We start from the raw sequence: 11,610 nt of genomic DNA, 5'->3' as shown, positions 1-11,610 counted from the left end.
CCTGAACTTGGCTTGCTTCCGAAGTGCCAGGATTACAGGACTACACCAGGCTGAAAAACTGGGTCCTGTGTTTTAGATCTTCACAGTTTCTTGTTGAAAACGAGAGTTAAAGGGACAATAAATTGTAACTTTTATATTGCTATCATCTAGTGGAAAACAACGAAAGTGTCTTTATCCTTGTGACAAATTCTTTCTAGAGAAGCCCGTTTCGGGATTCTTTGTAAAAATCGTTTTTGTACAACAGGAATCGAACTCCTGGGGCAATAAAAATAGAAGCTGGCTTGGGTTCCTCGGACAAGCAAAAAGTCAATATTTAACTAAAGTCGTCCAATCGAGTGGCCCTTCCAGTCCACTTTATTTCCGCCCCTGAGACGTAGGGGGTTCCACCACAAGTGTGCCAAAAGTGGCGGAGCTTGGCTTCTAGTGCCTGAAGCAAGTCCATTGGAATCCCGGTGCCTAGGGTGATCTGGTCGCCGGGTCCCCCGCCCCTCTCTGCGCAGCTGCTCAGGCTTCAGTAGCGCAAGGCGGAGCTGCAAGTTGGGGAGGGCGGTCCCAGGCGTCGGTGACACGCGGGAGGGGGGTGGGGGAGGCTAGGCGGCCGCACCTAGTCCTGGGAAGCCGTCGGCCAGGTGTGGCCTAAGTGCTTGGTGCCAGCGGGGAGGAGACTCGCGCCGCCTCGACCAACACCAACACCCAGCTGCGACCCAGCTCCTCTGAGCCCTCGCCGCTCTCGAAGCCACAGCTCCGGTCCCGCTCCCGCGCCCAGCCAGTCGCCGTCCCTGTCTCCGCCCTGCGCCCTGCGCCCTGCGCCCTCGCCAGTCTCCTGCGCCCCGCGCTCCTTTCCGGGAGCCCCTCGCGTGCTCCGAGGCGACGCCTCGCGTATGCCGCGGCGCTGAGCGGCTCTCTGAGTGACCGCCGACATGAGCTGCAACGGCGGCTCCCACCCGCGGATCAACACCCTGGGTCGTATGACCCGCGCGGAGTCGGGCCCCGACCTGCGCTATGAGATGACTTACGGAGGCGGTGGTGGCGGCGGCGGCGGCGGCGGTGGCGGTGGCGGTGGTGGCGGCGGCGGGGGCGGTGGCACCAGCAGGATGTACTACTCTCGGCGCTGCACGGTCAACGACCAGAACTCCGATGGCTACTGGTGGGTACCGGTCCGCCGCCGCCTAGCTCAGTCCAGGGCCTTGGGCCAGAGAGGAGCCCGCCTCCTGGACCGACTAGGAAACCCAGGTCTAGGCCCAGGAAAGTGCTTTGCCGCAGGTCACGGAAGCGCAGGACCCGGTGTCCAGACGCCCTGCCCTCGCCGCTGAGCCCAGGGAGCGTGGGTGTGTGCTGGGACTCTTACTGTGAGCCTGCGCCGGGTCTCAAGGTTCTCACCTCGGTTCTGCCCTGGAGGGTGACTCTAGGGGCGACACCTCCTTTCTGCCTCCACTGTGGAGGGGAGCAATGGACAGACCGCATGGGTGCGTGTCTCTCTCAGTTGTCTCTCCCCCTCCCCCTCTCCCTCCCGCGCTTCCCTCCTCCGGTTGTCCCTTGCTAGGTAGACGCAGCCTTTGTTCCTGCGGGCAGGTGGGAGGCCAGGCAAGGTGGAGCTGCCGCCACAAAACCCAGCTTGCAAATTAATGAAAAGTAAAACTTGTGAAGGGGTGGAGTTCCCCTTTGCTGCCTGATGGCCCCTGAGGGACTCAGGGCTCACCAGCTCATGGTCACCTCAGGGCGACCGCGGTGGTGGCAGCCTTTAGGTTACTTGGCTAGGCGAGGGTAAACACCCACCCTCTGTAAGGGTGGCCTCTGAGCGCCTGGTGCACGCTTGGCCTGGATAAAAGCCTGTTCCTGTCCCACTTCCCGACTCTAGCCAGTTGGTAACCACGATTGCACCCGAGGCTCCGCGCCTCTTGGATAAGTATCCTGGGTGACTTTGTAAGTGTGGCGCAGGGCTCAGCATTAGTCATCTCTTTGATCTATACATAGTGGGCTCAAGTTCTGGCTGAGGGGGTGACCCTGGAGAAAGCAACTGTGGCACCCAGGCCGAGAAGCCACGGAGGAACCTACGCAACAAAAGGGCTGGGTCCTCTTACGGGACCGTCAAGTAAATACAGCGAGGGAGTCGCGGGTGAGTGGGACAAGGTAATAAGCATCCTTTCACACAGTCCTCAGAGCTGCTCTCTGCTGGCCCGCGTGAGCCGTGAGACTTTTGCGACCTGCCCCTTCCCAGCCCTACCCTGCTCTCACCTCTGTGGAAAGAGGCGTTCCTCCCACCACCTTCACACTCCCCAGCGCAGTGGCCTCAGGCAGAGGAGGAGAAACTTGATGGCTCTGGTAGAGTTTTGTTTTGCAAGCAGTTTTAGAGACCGACGGTCCTTCCAGTTGCAACTTGTTTTCTGTTTAAATTTGTCCATTTATTTCTTGGGCATCATTTCTCATTTTTAGAGATCTTTGTTTTCTGTACAAAATGTGCCCGGGGATTTTGACGAACGACAGTGTTCGGTAACACTAAGTTTAAAAACTTGGATTTTAAAGTTTATTTTAAATTTTGACCAGCTACCCAGATCTCAGATTTATTTTTCTGTCTGAATTAAGGAGGTCATTTTTTTTTTCTTTACATGTGTGAATCGCAAAATTTAGGTCTGGGATGGAATATGGAGGGATTTTTTTTTTTTAGTAGTTCTTTTCAATACCTTATAAACCACGTCTTTATTACTATTAATTTATTATTTAGTCTGCTTCTACAAGCCTAGGTTTCTTATCTATTGTTATTTTTTGCTTTGTACTGTGTCCTGTTCTACCTACACCCTGTCCCTCTTAAATTTACAACCACCAGAACCTAGTAATTGGTTTTTTTTTTTTTACTTCTTTGGTGTCTTACAATTTCATAGAAAAGTAAGATTTTTAATTTATTCATTGATGTGAGCTGTGTAAAGATACATGTTTTATTAGGATTCTTCCCTAAAACACTTAATTTGGAGGAGGAACGATGTTTTTCCGTTGTGCAATATTTCTGAATCTCCGCTCCCCCCTCCCCCAAAGACAAGCCTGTTTATAAACCTGTCAAGCATTTTATCTTCTGGGAGGGAAAACAGACTAAAGTAGAAAATGACCTCACTTCGAGTAGGGATTTTTCCCCCCTAAGGATTGATGTCATTGGTCAGTGGCCCTGCAGGGTGTCAGGAGGTGGCCCTGGTGAGTCAGAGGCCATAGTTCAGGCTCTTGGGACCCAGGTGACGAAGCCCCCTCCCCCAAGCCTGTTGGACCTGTCCTGCTGCAGCTGGGTTGAAAAGTGGCCCATAAATGCTGACTTCTGTATTTTCAATTAAAGGAGACTGAGTGGGGAGTCGGACCACGTACCGGACCTGTTTTTCTGGTAGCATTTTAGTTTTGTGTGGAGGGAGCTGTTTATTCATCACTTAGACTTTGCACAAATAGGAGGCCCTGTCTGCCTGAGAGAGAGCTCGATGGACGATTAAAATTTTAATAAGTATTTTTTTTCTAAATGAAATGTATGTTTTTTCCCCCCTCCTCTCTACAAGTATCAGGGTGGAAACTACTAGTTGAATTAAAACTTATCTGTCTCTATGGGTTGAGTTAGTTGGTGAAGTAAGTTTGGAAATAGGTGAGTGTAGCTCTCCCTTATGTAAGCCAGTTTCTGTAGAGAGCCCAGATCTCATTTTTGCTGTAGAAATCACCTTAAAGCGTCTCTTCTCTTTTTTCATTGCTAACTCTTGTCCATCTCTCTTCAGAACAGTTCTAGATCATCACATTTACACCGCCACACCCTCTCCTTTCCCAGCACTCACCTGGCCTGCGTGGCTTCATTTTAAAATAGATGGAATCTATAGCCACTTTAGCTTTTCCTGGTGTTCCAGGTAATTAATGGTTAGTAAGTATTACATGCTTGATAATATAAAAGGCATGAATTTTGGAAATAAACTTTGGAGTTATTTTTCTTGCATAAGATGTAGTATTGTTCTTTTCAATGAAAGCAGAATTTCTATAGTTTTATTCTTGTAACTAAAATAAAATGCTAATTGCCAAAAATATATTTGTCACCAGGGTGACATATATTACACTCAGCTCTTCCACCAATCAAAGTGTAGGTGTTTGTAGGTGGATTAAAAGCGGTAGGCATTAAGCTTCAGAAATATGTGGTTGTAATGTTAGGGCTTATTCTTGTCCAGATCTCATTATTTCAAAACCAAAACAGGGGCTGAGAATGTGCTAAAGAAAAGAGCCCTTGCTTAGCATACTCCATCCTCAGCACAGGAAAGCAAAACAAAACAACAAAAATAATAATTAATAATAAAAAAATAATAATAGTAGTAAAAGAAATCGGGGCTAACAGGAAGCAGCCTCTAACCTTCAGAGTAAGAGAGACCACTAAAGATCACCCAGTCTCACCTTGCTGGTCCCATGCTGACTTCTAGACTAGACAAGGGCGTTGTTAAATTTAATGTAAAATTCCATTTTTTCCATTGACTTAGCAAGTATCTTCTGAGCACCTGCTGCATGCATGTGTGAAGTTAATGGAGAGTTCAGGTGAACAACAACAACAACAAAAATATTTGAGAGGAGTGTGTACTCTGGGACCACACAAATACAAGGACACAACAGGGTAGACTTGAGGGTATAGCCCAGTGCTATAGGGCTGGCCCAGCATTCTTAAGACCGTGACTACCCTCCCTTGCAACAACACACACACACACACACACACACACACACACACACACACATACACACACAACACGGCAGGCAGGGGAGGTGAAGGTGGAGGTGTGTAACTAGCTTCAAACCTTTCACAAGTAGAGATAACATCTGTCATGAGTGCATTGGTGAGACTTTATGAAAAAAAAAAGTGGTGTTTATTTAGTGTAGTAATTCAGCTGATATACATAGATGTACAGAGCATGGGGAAAGGTCAAGAGATATGTAGAGTGGGCTCCTTGTTCAACAGTCACTGAAAAATAGAAAGCACCAAGGAGAAATGGAGGATCTTGGGAAAGCCTGGCTGAGGAATTTGGCTAGAGATGGGAATCCATGGCAGGCTTTCATTGCCACCAGAGTCTCCTCCAGGAAGATGGGCAGTCACAGAGCTTTCGCAGGGCTGCCACAGTGACAGCTCTGTGGAGGGCAGTGCCGAGTGCACAACCTGCCAGAGGTCTGGGTGAGCTGGCCAGTGCCCTGCTGCAGGAGGGTGGAGGGAAAGTCTGAGTGTGGGTGCTGCAGTGTCATGGGAAAGTAGATGCTGCCCAGATGGAGTGACAGCTTCAGCCAAGACCTGGGTGTGACATGTTAAGAGAGTCTGAGGTCACACAAAGCCCAGAGCCTACGTAACTCAGAGGATGCAGATTGAAATGATGGCAAAATACAACTCACGTACACTCAATATACGGCAGATAACACTGGCGTTGTTATTAAACCCGAGTAAATTGTATATATTATAAAAGGTCAGATCCATGGTTAATGATAGCTCACGTCACCACCAGACACCTGTGATAAGTCAGATATTGTGCAAGCCTCATGGAATTGCAAACCTCACAACCAACATCCTAATTTACAGATGGGAAACTGAGGTTAAAACAGTTAAAAACAAAAACACGTTGCACAAGGTGTCACGGCTAACAAGTAGTTGAATTTGTTACCCAGGTTATCACACTATCTGAGAAAAGATCATACCTCTGTGGGTAGAATTCATCTTTTCTATTTGCAAACCTTTTTCTAGCAACACAGCATTTCACTTGATTTTAATTCTGTTGCGCCCTCATTCTGTGAGTTACTTACTTCCTAACGCACTGCTTAGAAAAATGCGGGTGCTTAGGAAAACCCCACCCAACGTGATTCTGTATTGGGTAGACTAATTGTTGGTTCTGTATTATGCTGTCTGATTGTTATTTAATGGGACAAAGCCGCTTTCAGCAGTAGGTTTACATTTTTTTTTCCCCTCTTCTAAACACCAGCTGGTTTCACTGTAGTTCAGGAGTTGAGATGGCTTGGGAAGAGAGATGTGCTGATTCGGGTGCCTCAGTGCTGACTTCTGAAGGTGGAGCAAGGCACCTTGGGTGTGACTTTGAGACTTGAGTCGGGTAACCAGTCTTTCCTGATGAGGAACCTGTAGTAGATTTTCAGCTAGGAGTTCTGCTCCCTGCTCAGCTCTTCTCCTTCTCCATCCTATGTGGGTCCCAGTAGCCCTGACTCTTAAAAAACTAAAAATGGCTTGATGTAGATTGAGAGTTGAAGCCATAGCCCCAAAGACTCCCAAGACAATAAGCCATCGTTGGAAGCAATACCCTAAAAAAAAAAATGCTAGCTCCAGACCCACAATTATTATCTCACCACAGACATGTTGGGTGGAGGAGTTCATATACTTTGCAACCGTGAGTGAAAACTTGACATTTCACCACAGTGAGGACCCTTTCCTGAAAAGTAACCCCAAATAATTGAAGGTATTTCTTGGAAAAAAAGACCTTTGGCACACAGAATCTCATCTGGCTTTGTCTGTCAATCTTGGGGGGAGAAAAGGATGTCTTCAGGGATGATGGGACAACGTGTAGATGATTTATTTGTTCTCTGTCTTTCTTTTTTCCTTCTTCTTCTTCTTCTTCTTCTTCTTCTTCTTCTTCTTCTTCTTCTTCTTTTCAGTAAAAACAAGTGTAAGTTTTTGCATGGAAAAGTATTTCAAAACAGAAGCCTCTATTTTCGCATTGAATTTGTAAGAACCAAATATTGGTGACATTTCCACTAAGTAATAAAAACAAACAAATAAGGAAGGCATATTTCTATGAATTTTCTTACTCCGAGAATTCTTTAATATTGCTAAAATATATCATTCTCATTTAGTTACCTGAAATAATTGTTTTTGAGTCTTAACGGGACTTCTGAAAATGCCCCATACTTGTTACTTAATCTGTTCCTTCTTTTTCCTCTTTCCTTTCTTTTAAATATTAATTTACTTTAATGGTTATGGTACATCATAAAAACTGTATGTATTCACAGAGTACTTTGCGGAATTTTGATGTGTGAATCTACAATCATTTCCTTTATTTCCTCTAGGTCTGTGCCTTCTTTTTCTTCACGCTGTCCTTAAAACAATAACTTGGGGCAAAGACAGAAACACAAAAAGGAAATTTCAGAGCACTGTCTTAACTGCAGGAGCAGCCACCAAAGATAGGCAGAGCCGTGGAGGTCACTAGCACAGCACTCTATAGACCTGCTGAACACACACTGAAACCTCTCTTACCCCTGGAGGCGGTGTCCCCTCCTGTTGGAGAGGCAGGCAGTCAGGCAAGCAGCTTGAGAGTCTCTCCAGCCTGGTTAAAGTCACAGGCTGTCCAGCTGGGAGAAGCTCCACGGATGCCAGCCTTGGGATCTCTGTAGGGGCTGTAGCGGTGTGGCCAGTTTGTCCCTTTGTCTGCAACAGCCACCTTAAACATAGAAGATTGTTTCTACAGTTTTGGGGGGGGGTTTTGTTTTCTGCTTTTCCCTGAGATGGGATGGCATGTCTCTGTATAGCTGTGCTTGCCCTGGAACCAGTTCTGTAGATCAGGCCCGCCTCAAACTCACGGAGATTCACCTGCATCTGCCTTCAGCGCGCTGTGATTAAAGGTGTGCATCACCACCTGTCCACAGTTCTTACACTGGGGCAAAGTGTAAGGACCGAGGAGACCTGCTCACCTAAGTCTGTAGGGGAAGAGTCCTTTATTCACTCATTTGTTGGGTGGGAACAGAGACTGGTTGAGCTTCTAAACTGGGGCAATCAGTGCAGTGTCATCAAATAGTTGTGTATTTGCCTTTGTTTTTCTTCTACTTTACTAAGGCAAACAAACAGGCCCTGGGTGCCCGCAGTGTGCATGTAGGAGGGGAAGATGGTGAGGTGTGGGGTAGCCACACCTGTGGGTAATTAAGTCTTGAAGAAGTAGGGGCAGAGTGAGTGGGGAAGCCCTGGGGACAGTCGTCAGGAGGCGTCTGTCACTTCTGAGGAATGGCCATCCAGCAGCTCAGCTGACAGCTAGAGCAGTTAGTGACGCAATCAACCTTACCCAAAGTCAAACTATACTTTCTTACTTTCGTTTTACTTAAGGTTCTTGAAAGAAGCTAACATTGTATGATACATGAAAGATGCTTTGAAACTTATAAAGAGGGGATTGATTAAAGCATTATGTAGTTATGATTTCCAAAATACATTTACTGAAGTTTTTGGGGGGCTGTTGTTTGATGGACCTGAATGCAGAGAGACATACCACTTCATGTCCGGCATACATACAAAACTCCAAACAACACAGTGGGAGAAGGGAGAGAGAGGTGAAAAGAGAGAGGAAGGAAAGAGGTAACCTGTGGAAGAGACTATGTACACACTGAAAGAAATACAGGAAGGTGACATGGGGCTGTCTAATGAGCAACTTCTGTCTCATTAGGCTGTGTGCCTGGCATCAATATTTTCTTTCTGTAATATTCTGGCAGCAGATGTTCACCAAATACTTTAAGATAGCTAATTTTGAAATCTTTTTTTTTCCTTTTAAGAAAAGGCTACTATTGGGACACGTTGAGATAAAATCTAGCTGGGTGCTGTTTGCATACATAATCCTGTGGCCGGTTTTTGGATTTAACTCCAGAGCGCATTTTCCTTTTAGCCACCGATGAAGGGATCCTTTTACAAAAGCTTAGAGCCATTCTTGTTTAAACAAGTTTTAGAATGAATTTTAAAAAAGTGTTTGTACAGGCAGGTTCTGTGTGGGATGAGTCATTTGTCTTTCTGAGTCTGAAGCTAGGACAATGTCAGAGAGTTAATCTTCTAAGAATGACTCTTTTTAATCTCAGGAGTCTCTGTCATTTTTAGCTTAGAAGTCATTTTATCACTTAACCCAAATAAGCTTCACACCAACCACCCCACACCCCCACCTCACCCCATCTCCGCCAAGCATCTTTTATGTTGTCTGTCTATAAAATAAAACACATTTTAAATGGAACCTAGATGCTGGATGCTTCCTAGTCCAATTCTGAGTGTGGTTTGTAGACTTCCCACTTTGGGCTGAGAATGAAGCTCAGTTGTCAGAGTGCTTGCCTAGGCCAGAGCCCTGAGTACATCCCTGGCACCACATGAACTGGGTGAGGTGGCATAGCCTTGGAACCCTACTACTCAGAGGTGGAGGAGGGAGAATTGCAAGGTCCAGCCTGGGTTACAGAATAAGCTTGAGCCCAAGCTGGCGATGGAAGCCAGCAGTAGAACACTTGCCTAACATGCCGTGCCGTGGTGACCAGGGTTCAATTCCTAGTACAAAGGAGGAGGGGGGGAGGGAGAGAGGGAGACTGGGGGGGAGGGAGAGGGAGAGGGAGAAGAAAAGAAAAAAGAGAAGAGCAGTATGCTCTCTGAAGCCGCTGCTCCCAGCTCTCACAGCGAGCTGTCTGCACTCACCGAATGCTAAGAAGATGGACATCTGACCCAGTGGATCAAAATCCTCTGTCTGCGCTTCTCCTTGATTGAGCAAGGCCAGTTCTGTGTCTGGAACATCCTCTGGGGCTGAACTGTTAGGGTGGGTGCTCCCTTTCCCAGTTGCTAACCTCAGCTGGCCAGAATCCGTCTTTTGAGATGGACAGAGCCAATGTGCACCCAGTTCCCAAAGGGTTCTTGATTGTGCCTCAGTTAGTAGAGGGACTTTTGCAAACAGGATGAGTAGGCTTTCTTTAAGGGCGAGATAACAGAACGCTCTTCGCTAGCCGCTAGCCGTGGCTTCCCCTTCTGTTCTTTCAATTGCCTTTGGTTAACCAAAAGTACCAAATGGACTTTAGGCAGTAGTGGTGACTCATGCCTGTAATCTGAGGACGGGGGAGCCAGAGGCAGGATCAGAAACTCAAGGGGACCCTTAGTGATGGAGCAGTTTGAGGCCAACATGGGAACATGAGATCTTGTCTCAAAAATAAATAAATAAATAAATAAATAAATAAATAAATAAATAAATGGAGTGAGGAGAGTCCTAAATCTCGACACTCAAAGACTGAGCGAAGAGGATTGCTTTGATGGTTGGAGGCCAGCCTGAGCTACACACTAAGATTCTGTCTCAAAAACAAAACAAACAAAAAACAAACAAACAAACAAAAAACCCAAAACAAAACCCAACCATACGAGACACAAAACAAAACAAACAAAAAACTGGATAAATCTAGAAATAAACCTTCTGATGTGTGAAACATCCTTTATACAACATACTGTTATATTTGTTCTTTTTTTACTACTGTTCTCTTATTGTGCATAATTTATAGATTAAGCATTACCATATATATATGAATAGGAAAAAACAATAGCTTTTCAGTACTATGGAAAAAGGTTTGTTTTTGTTTTTCGAGACAGGTTTCTCTGTACCAGCCCTGGCTGTCCTGGAACTCTCTTTGTAGACCAGGCTGGCCTCAAACTCACAGAGATCCACCTGCCTCCTGAGTGCTGGGATTAAAGGTGTGCACCACCATAGCTTGTGAAAATAGATTTTTAAGACTATAGTAAAACAGGATTCACACCTGACTTGGTGGCTCTAATTCTAGTACTCACGAGGCCAGGGCAGGATTACCAGGAGTTTGAAGTCAGCCTGGTTACAAAATGTGCTCTGAGCTAGCCTGTGCTATAAAGTGAGACTCTTCTTTAAACATAAGATTTAGTACTCTTCAAGGTTACAAACATCCGGGGGCTGGAAAGATGGCTCAGTGGTTAAGAGCACCGCCTGTTCTTCCAAAGGTCCTGAGTTCAATTCCCATCAACCACCTCATAACCATCTGTAATGTGATATGGCGCCCTCTTCTGGCTTGCAGGAGTACATGCAAGCAGAACACTGTATACGTAATGAAAGAAAAAAAAGGTTACATTCTGTGGAGAGTCTTAGCACTCGGCCACTTGGATAAAGGTGGAATAGTAAGTTAAGCAGATAACAATACTTTCTTACTTTCATTATTCAAACAATTTAGTATTTTCTTTTTTCTTTTTTTAGTCTTAAACTTGATTTCTACATCTCTATTAAGATGCAAGGCAAAACACAAGGTTCGTGTATCGAGGGTGTGGGGTGAGTGTAGGCAAGTCCTTTAGGAAAGAGTGAAGAGTATTTTTTGAGTTATTAACAGCACATGGAGTCCACTTTGTAAGGGAATATTCGGATAAGTGTGGGCAGAGGACGAGGAACAGATGTCTTATGTAGGATCCAACAGATCCCTAAAAGTAGAACTGTCTTCCAAAGCCAGGAAGGGATAACAAAGTGGAGCGCCCCCACCCCCCCAGTGCCTGGACCCGTGTATAATCCCCCTGAGCTCCCTCTTGGCAGCTCATCTCAGTGTCCTGTAGCACCTCTAGTAGTGAGGCTGCCGGAGCACTGGAGTCTATCCTTTGTTGTCCAAAGAATTTCATCTTGTAAATTGACTTAAAATGCATATGAAACCAGGCCTGGGGGTGCACACCTGTAATCCCAGCACTCAGGAGGCAGAGGCAGGCAGAGCTCCATGAGTTCAAGGCCAGCCTGGTCTATGAAGCAAGTCCAGGGCAGGCAAGGCTACACAGAGAAACTGATCTCAGAAAACTAAAACCAAACAAAAAATGCATATGAAACTTTGCATACATTTACTTACAAATGAGTTTGAACT

At 46.1% G+C, this 11,610-nt stretch overlaps 1 protein-coding gene across 2 annotated transcripts in view; it reads left to right on the top strand.

Moving 5' to 3' along the window:
- Positions 1-630: 630 nt before the first annotated feature.
- DSP (desmoplakin) overlaps positions 631-11,610 on the top strand; it is a 49,138-nt gene continuing 38,158 nt past the window's right edge. The window contains exon 1 of one of the 2 annotated variants that reach the window (XM_084796264.1): positions 631-1,147. In XM_084796264.1, the coding sequence (XP_084652390.1) occupies positions 921-1,147 (227 nt within the window). In that variant the 5' untranslated portion in view covers positions 631-920. The remainder of the gene's footprint in view (positions 1,148-11,610) is intronic. The other variant, XM_084796265.1, reaches the window with a different exon arrangement.

The sequence above is a fragment of the Acomys minous genome, assembly GCF_964271855.1.
Source record: "Acomys minous genome assembly, chromosome: 9".
Taxonomy (NCBI): domain Eukaryota; kingdom Metazoa; phylum Chordata; class Mammalia; order Rodentia; family Muridae; genus Acomys; species Acomys minous.
Note: the sequence above shows the minus strand (reverse complement) of the source record. Positions and strands in the feature narration are given on the sequence as shown.